Source organism: Talpa europaea, assembly GCF_964194135.1.
Source record: "Talpa europaea genome assembly, chromosome: 7".
NCBI lineage: Eukaryota > Metazoa > Chordata > Mammalia > Eulipotyphla > Talpidae > Talpa > Talpa europaea.
The window spans coordinates 61351337-61367546 of record NC_140074.1 but is presented as its reverse complement, the minus strand read 5'-3'; the positions used below and the strand labels follow the sequence as shown (position 1 = coordinate 61367546).

At 41.0% G+C, this 16210-nt stretch overlaps 1 protein-coding gene across 4 annotated transcripts in view; it reads right to left on the bottom strand.

Annotated features, from left to right (window-relative positions):
* The window catches only part of PALM2AKAP2 (PALM2 and AKAP2 fusion), a gene marked incomplete at both ends in the record, with an annotated part of 293410 nt that overhangs the window by 159203 nt on the left and 117997 nt on the right, over positions 1-16210 (bottom strand). For 2 of the 4 annotated variants that reach the window (XM_084238939.1, XM_084238940.1), the window contains one exon: positions 14347-15086. The exons of the other annotated variants lie outside the window; for them this stretch is intronic. In XM_084238939.1, the coding sequence (XP_084095065.1) occupies positions 14347-15086 (740 nt within the window). Of the gene's footprint in view, positions 1-14346; positions 15087-16210 lie in introns of those variants that run through there. 4 annotated transcript variants of the gene reach the window in all.

Sequence of the window (16210 nt, the reverse complement as noted above, 5' to 3'; positions counted from 1 at the left end):
TTTTTGTAATCAGAGAAGCAATCAATGTATCTCCACTATGACCCAGAAGAATGTCATTGGGGAGGTCTCCTCCAGGTGTAGACTTATCGTGTCTTCTCTAAGAATCTCACCTTTACTCTCACAGTAAGGGTGAGGTAACCCCTACTTGTTTGTCATATAATCACACCTCCACTTCCCCCTTGAAGCGCCAGGTCCCTAAAATGCAGGAGAAATGTCCCAGGTCTGCTCCATTATTCCTAGAATTTATATCCATGTACATGCCCCATTTTGGCCATTTCTCCTACTAATCTTCTCATGTTCATTTGTTCCTCTTTCCAGTCTTAGAAGAACCCAGACAGGGAGGGGAAGTTTCCCTCTGTGCCCCCCACCAGTTTGCAGAGTCGAGACAAAGTGTTCAGCCTGGACCCATTCCTTCCTACCCTGGGCTCTTCTGTGCGGCTGTTTCCAACCCTAGCTGCACATTAGAAACATTTTGGAGCCATTTAATAAATACTACAGATCTCACCCCCACCAATTAAATCAGGATTTCTGGGGTAAGGCCCCAGCATAATGTTATTTTTAAGGAAATGTCCTAGATTCCAACACACAGCAAGCAAGCAATGGGAACCACAGAGCTATTGCAGGGTGCTTCCCAGGAGAACTTACTGAGAAGTTCAACTCATGTTATAGGCGGGAATACATCTCACATGAAAAAGACTTGTTCAACAGAAAAAAATAGAGAAGGTGGAAAGAAGAGACTTATTCTCTAGTGCTGACTTATTCTCTAGGTCTGCAGTCTGCCTTGATGAACTCCCTGACTCTTTAAGAGTCAACCAAGAAGTCTGAGCCGGATTCAGTTGGCTGGAGCTCAGGAGACACAGATGAAGCAGAAGGTGGGGGTACTTCACAGTGGAGCCAGCTGCTGGGCCCATGAGGGCCTGCATACTTCATGCTTTCCCCGTCTAGCCGGAAACTCACAGCTCATGATGTAACTTTGCTCAAGTAAAGGCAGAAGAGCCCAATTTGATCTGGCCTTCATCAGTGAAAAACTGCTGACACCAGAGACAGCTCTAGCTGGAACAGCTGTTACTTTTGTTTGTTTAAATGATGGAGATCTTTACTGGAGGATTTGTTGTTACTGATGTGTGTTCAACTCATTTCTTATAAAAGGAACAGCGTGACAGGCACGCTGGTGTAATAGAAATAATTTGAAGTTGCCCTGCCCTGGGATTGAATCCCAGCGGTGTGTCTCTGCTCTTACTTCCTGTTGCTCACCCTAATCTTCACAAATGAGGAAAGAAGGCTTTTGAGGGGAGGCAATCTGGCAGCGTTTCCCATATTTTAGGGGTAAACCAGCAAGGCAATAAATAACACTGACCACATGGTGAAACAGTTATTACCATTTTGATTCTCTTTTATTTCATGATCTCACAGGGAGGGAGGCATATTTTTGATGCCTCTTTAAGTTGGCTATTTCCTTCTTTTTTTTTTTTTTAAGATTTATTTATTTATTTATACAAGAACCAGGGTACAGGCCAGAGGCGTGGGAGGGTGAGAGGATTCACCAAAGACAGAGCGGGGAACAGAACAGGCAAACTGACGAAATACACTGCTGAGGGGAGCAGTGGGCGAGACAGGAGAGGTCTGCCGTGCCATGTGGGATTCTCACCGGCTGGCCGGGATCGAACCCATGTTGCAGAGGCTGCGGACAGCTTCACAGCACTGCGCTCAACTGCCTGCAACACCAGGGAGGCCCTAATGTCCTTCTTTAACAAAGATAATTATCTGGCCTTAGATAATTATCTTATGAGACAACTATCTACAGCTGGAAATGAAGAAATGTCAATTTACATTTATTTAACAGTTACAGAGCTATAAAGTAACTTTTAAAATAAATTTAAGTAAAAGAAGTGTTTAAAATATTCAATAATATGTCTAGGTAATATATACACAGGACAAGTATATTTAGGCAATATCCAAAAGTTGAAGGTTAGGAAAAATTGAGTTAATGCATGTGCCAGAATCTAATAATGAGTTTCTGAACATAGTTAGGGTTCAGCTAGAATTCAGGGAAAAAAAGAGTGAATTGAACATGTCCTCTTCTTCTGGTTTGAAATATTTTTTTTTTAATTTTTTTTTTATAGAGGCATGTTTTATTTATTTATTTGTTTGTTTGTTTGTTTTTGTTTCATTTTTTGTTTATACATGCACTGGGTACAGTCAGAAGCACGGGAGGGTGAGAGAATTCACCAGAGCCAGAGCGGGGAGAAGAGCAGGCAGAAGGACCGAAGTACACTGCTGAGGGGAGCAGCGGGCGGCAGGAGAGGTCTGCGCGCCATGTGGGACCCTCCTCGGGTGGCCGGGGAGCAGCCGGGGATGGAACCAGTGCCACAGAGGCTGTGGGCAGCTTCGCAACCCAGAGCTCAACTGCCGCGCCACCGGGGAGGCCCTGAAATATTTCTTTAAGAAATGGAATCTGCATTTTCTGATAGTTTGGAACAATCACATTGACCTTTAGGTTGTTTTGGTGGTGACCTATGAACCCTGGTCTGAAAAGATGGTCTGCTGCTCATAGTTTCAATACTTAGTGACTCAGAAATGGAAAACACAATTTGGGAAATACAACAATTATCTTAAGTTTGATTAGTTTTTGGTTTATTTTTTTCAAAAGAAAACACCATTTTTTTTGTTTGTTTTTTGATGACAAAAAAGGCATAAGAGAAAAGATTATTATTGTATCAGTTCTTTGAATTGTGAAACTTCTTATTACTCTTTGTTAAGATAAGGAAGTAGGGGCCTCCGTGGTGGCACAAGGGGTTAAGACGCAACCTTTGAAGCTATCCACAGCCACTGCAGCATGAGTTTGATCCCCGGCTAGGGAGCTACCCACATGGCGCAGCAGACCTCTCCTGGCTCACCTGCTGCTCCCCCAGCAGAGTACTTCAGTCATTCTGCCTGTTCTGTTCTCTGCTCTGTCTCTGGTGGATCCTCTCGCTGCTCGCACCTCTGGCCTGTACCCTCGTTGTTGTGTGCATAAATAAATAAATCTTTAAAAAAAAAGATAAGGAAGTAAACACTAGAGAACATTACTATCCTGTGACCACATGACCTCAGGAACATGATAAAAGGCCATGGGTGAGGAGGGGAGAGATCACATATAAATTTAAATCTATATAGACTTTGTATAGGTATTTTTTCTAAAAAGGAATATGAAGCCCCCCTGGAACTATTTGACTATTGACTACAAAGTTTGTTAATTTTTCCAGGAATGTAACTTTTTACCATGAAACATGAAATCACAAAGTACTTAAAACATTATATTGGTCCTTTAATATCAGGGATAGAGAAAAGAATCTATGCATTATAAATTGTTACAAGAAAATGGATTTTTGTTCTTTTGAGTTGTGAATGAGGTCACCAGTCTTGAGAAAATTTCTGATACTGGCTTTTTGCCTATAGTCTGTTCAGAATTTTAAAATGCTTCTATTAGATTCAAATTCAAACAGAGCAAAGCCTCATTCTTCCCAAAAGTGTTCAGGAGGTTTGTAGGGTAAGGAAAAATATCAGGATTTTCTGCCCTCCCGCCATCAGGATAGATGAGGGAACCCTGTGGTCCTGAATGCATGCCTGATGGCGGGCACCTGAAGTGGGTACACCTGGGCTAAGACTGTGCTTTTAAGGGCGGCGTCATGGGGACACCAGTAGAAGCCGAAGTAGAAGCCGAAAGAGAAGAAGCCCAAAGCAGAAGCAGAGAACGCCAGAGAGCCCAGATAGAGTGAAGATTTGCTGGGGGCTGGGAGGACTGCTAGCCTCTCAGCCCCCCAGCACCCCTGCCTGCCATATGCTTGGTGAACCCCAATAAAAGACCTGCAAAAAACCACTGAGGACTCTGACTCCTCCTTTACACGGTCTACATGGGATCAGAAAACCTGCTCAGTGGTCCATTCCTGACTTTACAAGGTTTCATTCTAGTTCTGGCTCTGCTCTTACCTTGCTATGGGTCTCATCTCCACCTCAGACTTATTTGACCCAAACATAAAATGAGTAGATTTTAACAGATTAAGGGGCAACATATTCAAACGCTAACAGGGGCCAGGAAGGTGATAGAAACAAATGAAGCTGGCCAGCAGTGAGATAATGGGAAGTGGTGGCTGTGTGGTTCCTGTTAAAAGACAAGCTACCATTAGCTGCAGACAATGGGTAGCCAGGAGAACAGGCCCATTACTGACAGAGCTATGAAATGTCAGGAGAAGCTGAAAATGCATGCTTTTAAAGTGAGAAATATCTTATGTTAGAGATTCTCTCATTTATGAGAATTTATTATTGACAATGAATTTTAAATGATTTACAAACACTATGCAGACAAAACTAACATAACTGCAGGCAGGATCTGGCCTATAGACAGACATTTTGTGACTTCTGCACCACATGATTTCTCTTCAAAGATCTTAAAACCATAACTTCTACATAGCAAATCTTGCTTTTGTGTGTTGCCCCTAAAATTGGGTGTTTATATCATTTGGGGAAAAAAGGAGAAGAGCTGGGCTGTTGGGAAAGTGTGCTCTCTTCACTACTGCAGAAGAGTCATAAAGTCCAGATAAAAATGCACTTGCTCAATGCCTTAGGGTATTATTCCTTTTAACTGCTGTGATGTGGGTGAAACTACAGTGATAATAGCAATACCATCTTCATCATCAAACAACAAAACTACCTTGACTAGTCAGAGATGGGCATGCCACTACTACACTATACATGGTTGTTTTGGGCAGTTTTGCTAATTCATTTTATGAATGGGGAAGAATAACCATCAAGCAATGAGAACAATGGATGGTTATACCCTCTCCCTCCACTCACGGATGGAAGTGCTGCAGACACCTCCCGTCCTCCAGGGGGTGGTGTTCTTACAGAGCAGTTGCTTGAACAGACAAAGGTCAATATGACAATTAGTGCTTTTTGTCTTTTTTGCATAGATGGCTCCATTATCCAAATCTTTCTGTATCCTGTATCAGCTGCATACCCACACTGTGTGCAAGACACATAGCCTTCTGTGTGGAGGACGTGAAGAGAATTGAGTTTGAAACTTGTCCCTCCCATCTCTATTCCAATTTTGAGCTCTGTTACATTGGGCAAGGTACTTACTATCTCCATAACCCAATTTCCTCATGTATACCTTAAAGGTTGCGGTAAGATTAAAGGAAATCTCACCCACCAAGGAGAAAGGCTTAGGTATGTGTCAGTAGCTCTGAACCATGTTTCCTTTCAAAGTTCTTTCTCATCTAAATTCTTCCTGTAATAGTTAGAGTTCATTGGTTACTCTTTTGCCCTCCATGGTGAACAATGATGCCTGGAATAGAAATATTAGATTGAGCTATATCCCAAGTCACTATTCAAAATTATTGACTTACAAAATGGTAATTTCAGATGGTTCAACACAAAAGACTTCACGAACCCAAAGACAGGAAAAGAAATTTTCCTTTTTATACTGGTTCTGAACCCAAACAGTCTTTAATCTTTACATTTGGAAAGGGTGAGACATGACATTTGGCAGAGGATTAGATACTTTCTCATTATAGGTAAACACTAGTTATCTATTTCTGGTTACAAAGTGCTTTGTATAAATTGAATTTCCTTTAACTCACAACATCAGGGACCCATGCAATCACGCAGCTTGTTCTACACTACAAATGTGTAACACCAATATGCCCTAGAGTTGCACATGTACAGTGTGTTCATAGTCTACATGTCCACGCACCAAAGAGTATTTCAAATATTTCAAAAAGAGGGCAATGTAAGAAAGTCTTGTTACTTGCTGTGTGGGTGGATCAAATAAAAGTTAGTTTCACAAACACTTGGATCAGCATACTGATCGCCCTATTCTGTACATTTGACAGCACTTTTGAAAAGGACAAGTTGTCCTCATACTTCCTTGTCTTCTATTGGTTGAAACTCTAATAATTTCAGCCTGGCAGGTTGACAGGTTGAGTAGTCTACAAAGCACCATTCAAGTGTCAATATTTACCATTATCTTTTATGCACAAAGACATCACCAAAAAAAAAAAAAACCGCAAACAGATAAGAATTGTTTGAAAACCCAAACAGATAAGAATTCTTCAGCTGAGCTCATTTATTCCACACCCTCAATGAAGACAACTTTCTGTGACAGTTATTTGGGTGGAATCACATCTGTTCCTTCTTTCCTGCAATCACTCTTTAACATTTTATTGAGCACCTGCGATATGCCAGGTCACCTTTCTGACAAGGGGTCAACAAACTACAAGCCTGTGGGCTAACTCTGGCCAATTGGCTATTTTTTAACAAAGTTTATTGGAATATAGCCACACTCAATAAATAAAGTTTATTGGAACATGTAAGTATATGGCTGCTCCAGACAGAGTTGAGTAGTTGTGACAGAGATCAATTGGCCAACCAAGTAAAAAATATTTGCTACCCGTCCATTTGCAGAAAAGGTTTGCTGACTCCATTCTAGATAGAGGATACTGTGATTCAAGAGGAGAAACAAAGCCAGGTGTCTTCAGATGCTTCTGTTAGAAGGCTGCACTAGAAGACTTACTATTTAAATCTACTAAGGGGCAAACCAAATTTGGAATCACGGTTAATGGCACTGCCGGTGTCTTGCAAGGAACAAGAAAACGGATGACAGGTATGGACACAGATGTGCAAGAGGTTAGATGGAGGAAACATTAGGAGATCTGGTTAGTGTGGAAACCAGCTGGGACAGGCAAGGATTCCCATCCAGGAGCACACAAATCCCTGGATTGGTCAGGTACTACATGTATCAGAATCATCTGGAGACATTGGCTAAGAATGCAGGTGACTGGGCCACATCCAGGAATCTGAATATGAGTTCCAGAGGTGTGACAGAACATCCACATTCTTAGCAGTCTCCCCCAGGTGAGTCTGAGGCATGCTGGTTTGAAAGGTGTCTGATTAGTATTTAGTTTTAGTGAGGGATCGAAGGCGTTCCCCAGGCGGTCCGGACTGACACCCACCATGGCAGGTGAGAAGAGGAAAGAATCAGGGCACAGACACACAGAGGTAGATGCAGTGAAAAGGCAGTTTATTGTATATTAATACTGTACAGAGGAACAGAGAGAAGCTACAAGTACAGCATGGGCTGTTGCTGGCAGTGTTATTTCTGAAGTTGGTTTTTGTTTTGTTTTTCATCTGAAGGAGACAGAACAATCAAAGTACACTTCAGGTTACAAAGTACAGCAGCTAGTCCAGCAAGTCTAGTTCAGAATAAGCACGACAGTCTCCCACCCCACCCCCCAACCAAACACAAAGTGGATATATTTACAGAGATGTCACTCATCTCGAGCGAGCTGCTAAAGCTGGAAATTCCATCAACAATCTACATTCACTGAAAAGCTGCATCAGACACAACATTTTCTGGAACCCCTGTATTATTTTGAGCCTCCTAAGTCAGGAGTTTGAGAGAGGGAAAGAATGTTCCAGAACTCCACAAAGGATAGGATTCTTTCCACTTGCCAGAATGGGATATCACAGAATTGGAGCTGGAGCTGTACAGAGAACAGTTCACTTCAGGCATTAACCCAGTGACCTCTTTGTACAGAAAGACTTGTCATTGCAAAACCAAATGACTGCAGGTCTTCTGCCCACCCCACCTCGAAATTAAGAGAGGATTCCTTAGTAATAAGAGATGAAGGTGGCTCTCCCTTAGCACCTTCAGACACTTGCATAGTTCTTTCATTCTGGAGCTGTCTCCAGGACATCAATGTTCGCAGTTGCGCTTGAGTTGGGCTTTTGGGAGGGACTCTGAGGATGCAGGAATTAAAATGATTTGCATGGGAACCAGAGGGGCTATTTTTGTCAAAACAGAGACTGTTTATAACCTTGCCTTATTGGGAAAAAAGATCTCTGTCTTTAAGGGTAGAAGAAAAATGCCCTATCCTTGGGTAGGAGCTGCTTGCAAGAACCTAACAGGGAGGTGAGCAGATTCTGAGGTTTCACTCACTCTGTCAGCCAGATAGAGGAATGGGCGAGGGTGAAAATCTTCACAAAATCAAGTTGCAGGGGCTGGGATGGGAACTTAAGAATTTGGCACAAAGTTGGGGGGAACACTCAAGAATTCTAACAAACCAGAATCTTCTTTATGGGTGGACAAATACAACTCTTTCCTATCTCTTCTTAACTCTGAAAAAATGACACAGCCCCACTGATACCTGCAAGGCTGTTAAGTCTTCTGTTGTTGGTTTGATGTGTCTAAATCCATAAAACACACTTCTATGTAGACGGTAGATGGCCAGATGCTCTGACTCACCACATCACCTGTAATACTCAAATGCACCAGAGTGAGTGGTCCCTTCATCTCTAATGTAGCAATTACTCCTCAAATGTGTGAAAGAGCTGGACTTTGGTAATCATCAGACTTAGCTTGCATTTAAAATTACTCTACTTTCAAAAAATCATTATGGAGTAGTGAGGGCATAGCCCAGGGAACTATCAAGCCATTTTATCTAATGACAGGTACAGAAAGTTTGACCTTATGACCTAGGACTGCTTGGAAGCATTGGATTTCATGCAGTGGTGGTGCAGGGCCAGGTCACAGGACCTTAGTTCATGCTCCCCAAGGCCTGGGTTGTCGCTACAGAACTCACCAGAAAGTTAGCTTACTGGAATGCAGAAATAAGTTAATCAAGGGTGTTGTCAAACTCAAGCTTCATAATGCATATAGATTTCATTATAAAAATATTTTTCCTTAAAAAAATACATAAATGTAAACTATTCCATTTCTATAGCCACTCCTTACTCTCACCCACATGCTACTCATCTTAGACTAGAACAAATGGGCACACCCCTCAGTTATGGCTCAGTCACACCGTTTGAGTCCCTCTCTCTTGCTTTTTCATGCCAATTGTGCTTAAAAATATGCTCCCAGACCCAGATAGGTCCGCAGTTCACTTCCCTCAAAGCGGGAAGGACTGCAGGAGGTCACGTGGCCTGTCCCAGAAATGGGAGATGACAACACAGAAACATGTTAGGTCAGTGACAGGGCAGAGGCAGTGCCCAAGCCATGCCCCCTTAATTTCCCTTGAGCCACACTTGCAAGGTTCAGCCTCAAGGCTTCTGTGATGAAATTCACAGCTCTGATGAGGACTGGGTAGGGGTGGGGAAGAGAATGTTGTGCTAATACAGCTTTGGAATACAACCTGTGTTTTTTTAAAGGACAGAAAAGAAGAACATAAACAGTGATACTAAGGCAAACTTTCAAATGGCACATCAGAACTTTTTTGTCATTCATTTTGTTAACATCACAAGGCAGATACATTCTGTAAACATATATACCATACAGTACATTAACCATAGGAAAACGAAAAGGAAGCCACCCTGTAATTCTTTTCTTTCTGTATTCCTGTTTATTTGTTTGTTTGTTTGTTTTTACACCATACGGACTGCCTGAAATCTAGGGAGAATTTCATGGTTCATGAGAGATGCTTTACTTTTGATAAAAATGTAGTGAATTGCAAAAAAAAAAAAAAAAAGCCCAGGCAATGACTAAGAGGCATTATGGGGAGATGACCATTCACACCTCAAACTGTAGAAACTTAGAAAATAGTCACAAAATATAAAAAAGTCATTCATATCAGGAAACACTGTTTTCCTGCTAGTAAAAGAGAACATTGAAAAAATTGTTGTTGTTGTGTTTTTTTTTTTTTATAAAAGTTAAGGCTGTCCAGATCTTTAATGCAGAAAGTCTGTGGTCCCCAAAATTACATGTTATATTTTCATGTTGAGAGCAAGTTTCTGTGCTACAATTCTGACCGTCTTGTGTTAGGAGAGCAGAGGGAAGTGGAGGCCTATTTAAGACACATAAAAATGAAGTGGGGAGGTGGGGGTGGCGAGACTGGTCTAAGAATCCCCAGTGAAACTTTCCATTGCAATTTTTAGGATGTAATCTTTATCCTACACTTTTTTACATTCAAATAATAAGTATTTTGGTTTTTGTTAAAATGGGACCTCATTACGGAGTTTGTTGCAGCTGCGACAACACAGACACATGACTGCATTGTGCTCCTAATAAGACTTTTCCCTTAGAAAATGCAGGAAAGTTTTTCTGATAACCCCAGAAGAGGACTACACAATGAATGAACTGGCAGCAAGAACAAAAGCTCTCATTTTGCTCATTACCTCGAGCTGTTTTGTTGTATGTTCCAGACTCCATATACCTGCTGGGCAGTACTAGCCAACAGGACAAAAGGTATTTTCTGGTTCTGTCCTAATCAGTGGAGTTCAATATACCTTCATTAGTAAAATAAGAAGCTAATAAAAGAGTGCATATTTACAAATTTCTGAAACTTCTTAAATACGGGGAGAATGTGTGGTTTCAATAACGTGTATGTTGCAAAAATACAATGTAAAGCTGCTAGCCTTGGAATGGTTTTCACTGTAAACAAGCCCACACCGCAGGAGGTGAGAATATTCCTACAAGAATGGGCCCTTTGGTGAGTTGAACTCTACCCTGGGTCCAGTGGCAGATTTGGCTGAGCATCTAGATTTTAGGTAAGAACAAAAGTCCTCAGTGCATATTTTGTCTGTGTTCATCTGTATGTTGAATGGACAGGGTTAATGCTTTTTAAAAAAGAAGTACTGGTGTAGCGGTTCGATTTTTGATGCCCACCATATTTCCTTCCTCTGTTGCTACCCATTGGTTAACTGGCATTAAATCAATGACCATTGTCAAGGGCACCTTGAAATGAAATTTACAGAAAGTGAAGAGAAATAAGCTGTCTTCATAATTGGCCTCGATGTTTTGCTCCAGAGATGATAGTGTACCTAGGAAACTATACTTACATGTTTTTCCCCTTTTATAAAAATTTGACCTTAACTGAAATATTCTATTTGAATATGGGGGAAAAAACATTTACCACCAGAAATTAAAATGAATTGGTGGGAATCTGAATCAACATTTTAGAAAGGAGTCAAAGCAAGTAACTAGTCTAAAATTTGAATTTTCTGAAGGTCTGAATAATTTTAGGTTTCTCAGGAGGCTTAAGAACACACATTTTGTTTTGGCCTGAAGGGAATTCCATAGACCCTCATCCTTTCTACTCCCAAAATTAAGTGACATTGCTAGACATTATCAAATCACATTTAGAGGCTAATAATTGTTGCTCATATAAGGAAAAAAAAATAATTACGGGTAAAAAAAGGTACAAGGTAAAAAAAATTTCCCTTAGTTTGTCCTATTGTATATTAAAGGAACAAAAATGAAGGAATGGTCAATTACATATAAGTCATCAAGATTTTTCATCCACAATATATGTAATTCAAGTCATTGTGTTGTATACATTAAACGTATACAGTACTATATGCGAATTATCTCTCAATGAAACTGGAGAAAAAGATTTTTCGGGGTATGTAAGGTTAACACTTTAAATTTTAAATAACTTCATTGTTAAATTAAATTTTCACAATTAAAGTATCTTTAATTAAATAAAATTTATACTTAAAAATCTCTATATAAACAAGGGAAATAGTCCTCCTTTCTCTTAAAAGGGAACTGATTATATGCTTTAAAAGAAAGCCTAACTAACCACTAGCTTAAAAAGGAACAAGATTTTGCAGCTTCATTACTGAATCGCTAATTAGTCTGTTTATGTAACTCAATACCCTGTGTTTTTGAAGGGAGTGACACCATACATAATAAAGTTTACACAGAGAGAATGCCACTAACAGCAGGGAAGGCAGAACAATTGCAAATCAGTTTATATTTTCACTACTTGTTGTAGGTGGGATTATAGGTCTCATCCCATAAAAGTACTGGCTGAGCCTGACTCCTCCATTACGACAGGAAAATGATGCCAAATAGGAACACGTATATGCCACATTTAAGCACACCTTCTCCCACAGCGGTCATCACAGAGCACCTTAATAAAGGCAACACATCTTACTTTAAGGACCATTTAATAAGTGTAGTGTTAAACAGAAGTCTAGTTCATATAATTTGCTAATTCCTAGAATAATAATGGATGAAGGAGACTGCAGATCACTGGTTGGTTGGCTCTTACGAAGACTGCTGCAGTGCGAGGAGAGATCCTGTCCTTCCTGAAGAACTAGCTCACTTATTGAGGGGTAGGACATTTCAGGAAATTATCTGTTTATCCAGCAGCAAGCCCAAGATAGTTTTAAACTCCAAGTGAGAAAAAATATATTAAACTATGGTAAACTTTTAGATTGCTTCTGTCCTAAAGAAATTAAAATAACAGATTGTCCAAAACATTGAAACTTTTTCTATGTAAATTTCGATGGCATTTTATTTGTCGTTTAAGTGATGCTTCATTGACCATTTACTGAGGAACGTGAAGCTGAAAACTGTGAGATTTAGAGCCAACTAAACCAAATGTTATTTCTAGGTAATAGAGCAGTTTTATTTAATTGCAGCTGCTCCAGTGAACCTGACGTTTAGAGATAATTTTAAAAACCAAGTTGTGTGTGGATGGAATCATCTTAGAAAACAGAACTTACTAGGTCCTTTATTTATCTCTTTTTAAAAACTTTTTTGTTTACATATTGGTAATAAAATGTGTTCATTAAAAATGTAATTATTTGAGAAAAATTAACTTTGAAATAATTGTTTTTTTCCCTTTCCAACTGGAGTATTTATAATTTCAAGCCAAGAAATTAAAAATATTAACAAGTAGTTCAGCATTGAGAAAACGACTTAGGACAAATTTAATTGGCTTTGTAATAAAACTCTCTGAAGCTACTTTATTTTCCTCTCATCGACTTTCCACAGAGGTTAGACTTGATGCAGTGTTCTTACTGTATGCTCTTTGAAATTATGTTCTATGAAACACAGATAATTTTGTGAATGATTTGCAAAAATGCTGTGAACATGGGGAAATAAAGTTAAGATACCTCAGTTATTAATATCAGTTAAAATGTTATACCTTTATTTCACTACTATATTATATTATTATTTTACTAAATTGCTTCCCTTTGGTTTTGTTCCACATGTGGCTGGCTCCTTTGGGGGAAAGCTAAGACGTTATTTTAAGAAGTATTCATTGTGTTCTAGAAAAAACTGTTCTTTCACTTTCTGGAATTCCCAGAATTTTAAGAAACAATACTTTAAAAGGCTATGTGCCACTCAGTATCTATTGAATGAGTTTAAATATTTTATGTCGAGAAGATAAGTCTTTCTTAATCTTTAAAAATTTTTTTTGACATTTTAAAGTTTCCTTTTAAACCTCCATAGTGATGTTCTGGGGACATTCTCTTTCTCATGGGGACAGAAAGAAAAGAGTCCAGATGTAAGGCTCTGTAATCAACCGGCAGGAGAGAGGAACAGGGAATGCAGTTACAGCACCATCCACAGTGAAGGGAGCACCACAGTGACCATTGCCAGCCAGAGAGACTGTTGGAGCGATGTGGTCACTGCAGAGATACTCCTCAAAATGATCCCTTCATTGAAAGTAGATTAACATGATCAGAAAATACCCATGAAAAAGGAAACAATATAAAAATTTACATTTCTTTGAGATCATAGAAGCAAACCTCATGGGTTTGCCTAAGTTTGGAGATTACTACTGATGCTTAAAATAATATTTGTTTCATGTCCTTAGAAAATTAAAAATGGTGCTTTGTATAGAAAGGATCCATCAGGTAAGCCATAGAAAGAGAAAGAGACAGCTGCTGAAGGGCAGGTTATGCGATCAGTCCCTACATTTCAGCTCTGACAAGAACTGGTTCTTTCCTTTTACATCCACTTCATTTGAGTTTTAACAGAAGGAATGCCATAGATGCACAATACTGTAATCTGGAAGCTTATGTAAGGCAGCAAAAAGCATCACCCTAGATTAGACAGACTAAGTAAGGTCCGCTTTTGGCTACACCAGCTAGAGCCAACAGCATTTTGCCCCACAAGATATAAGAAGCAAAGATCCACAGCAAAGGAGGCCAGTGAGAAATTAGCGACGTGGTGAGTGACTACATTACAGGAACACATTATAAAATGAAACCCCCAGTGCCTATGGGTTCAATTCCAGTCAAGTGAATTAAGGCTACTATATAACTGGCTGATATGAAGAGTCCATTCCAATCGAGCAGTAAGGAATCGATTCACTCTTGAAGACACAAGGAAAGGTGTAGAGGAAAAGTGAGTTCTTGGAAAGAATGAAGCACACACATGCACGTTTTCTCTCAGGTGAGGAAACTGGAGGAAAAAATGAAAGGGAAAAAAATAAAAGAGATCAAAGCAATCCAACTGCAAGGCAAGGCAGGTGTTTGCTTCCAGTTCACAGTATTGCAGTTAGTGGTACAGTGAGGTCTACGGAAGTGGTGGAGAGCAGAGGCTGCCCAGGAGAACAGGGAAGAAAGAAGTGGTCACATGACAACACAGCACTGACAGCGCTTTTTCTTTTGGGTACCTGGGGCAGGCTCTGTGGCCAGGCTCTCTTCCTTCCCTTCTGGGGATGAGGGCTCTGTGGTGTCAGAGACCGGCCTTCCGGACACAAGCTCGGCCGCGTTCCCATCGATCGTGGACACGTCCGTCACGGTCTTCTCCCTCAGCGACTTCTCATCGTCTTCATCAATGAGGACCAACTCAGCCTTGATGGTCTCATCATAGCCTAGCACCTTTTTAGTCTCCTCTTCATCCTCAATATTTTGGTAGCCCATGAAAATCATGGTGACTGGCTGATCCAAATTTGCCTCGGGGCCTCCAGTGCTGGGGGCTTGGGCCTGCTGCCCTGGGTTCCCAGAAGAATGATCTTTCCTAGACTTATGTACCATCTCTAACTTGGCTTCTTTGCAGAGCATGTGTTCCTTAGGGTGGCTGAGGCTCCCATCTGCAATCACAGTCCTTTCTGACACGCGCCCTCCTTTCAAACTTGATTGTCCAGCCTTCTGAATAAGCTCCTCTACGTGCTTGGCGCTTAATTTGTGCACTCCGTTTTCTACTACGGTGCCTCCTGAGTGCACCTCATACACTACTTTGGTACCATCATCACAGACTTTGACTCCTCTCTGATGGACCCCCTCTGGGCCAATCGTGGCGGTAGAGAGAATCTTGGTCTCTCCTGTTTGTTTGTCTTTCTCCACATTAATTTCCATGGCGTACACAGCTTGAATGAAAACAAGAGAAAGGAAGTGCATGTTACAACAAAAAAAGCCAGTGAATGGTTAATTGCCAAACAGACAAAAAAGGTGTTGTGCCCTTCCTAGTCTAAGTGGCAAGCATCATGTTAGAGTGCGTGCACGTGTGGACAGAGGTGGTTACGTTTGTGTTTGACCACAGCAGCTTAATGTACTGGGAAGAAAGAGGCACAGAGTGACCGGATCTCAATGGAATGCCTACGTCTAAAGAAGACCTGCCCAAATAAGGCCTTATGTGGCTGTGGAGATCCAGTGTAAGGAGGAACAGGAAGGATGGCAACATGCAGTTCACCTTGATGGACAGCTCACCTGAGGCCCACAGGCAATTTTAAAGCCCTTGGTTAAGAGGTAGTTCCAAAATCTTAAATCTTTTTGCTTTTAAACTCTTTACCAGTGCTCTCCTGTTTTCCCAACACTCCCCTTTTATTATTAATGGAGACTAGGCAAAGAATTAATGGAGAATAGGAGAATTTGTACAGGTGAGACATGGCTATCTTCCACTGCACTAGGAAACAGGAAAAGCTACCAAAGTGGTCAGATTATATGTCCTGTGAGTACTTCACTCCGTAGCTAGATTTCTAAAACAAGGACTGGAAAAAGAACAAGAGGAAGCATCATCTCATGACACCAGAGTCTGAGGGAGATGATCACAGAAGCTCTTTCTTCTTTCATGCACACAGTGCTGAGTCCTCGTGATTCTGGCCCATACTAGCTGTCCCGCCTGTGGCCTTCTCTCTGTGCCACTGTCACCACTCCACCTGAGGTCCTCAGTTTCTTCCTCTTCCCTAAACTTCTGCAAGAGCTTCCTACCTGGTCTTCCTGCTAAGCCTCCCAACTTCCTGCACCCTCTTCAATTCATCCCCAACCCTACTGCCAGTGTGGCCTTGCTAAGAACCATCTCCTTCCTGTGCTGTGGACCTGGTGACACACACCATCCTTTCAAATCTGTTACCTCAGAGTCTTCCTGGGAGGCGCACATTCTGGATTGGAGGAAACTGGACCTTAGACCCAAGAGCCAACTGTCCCCAGGCTGCCAACCCTTGGATGATCCATGAATACATCCAGTTCCGCAGCTTCAAAACTGAATTCAACT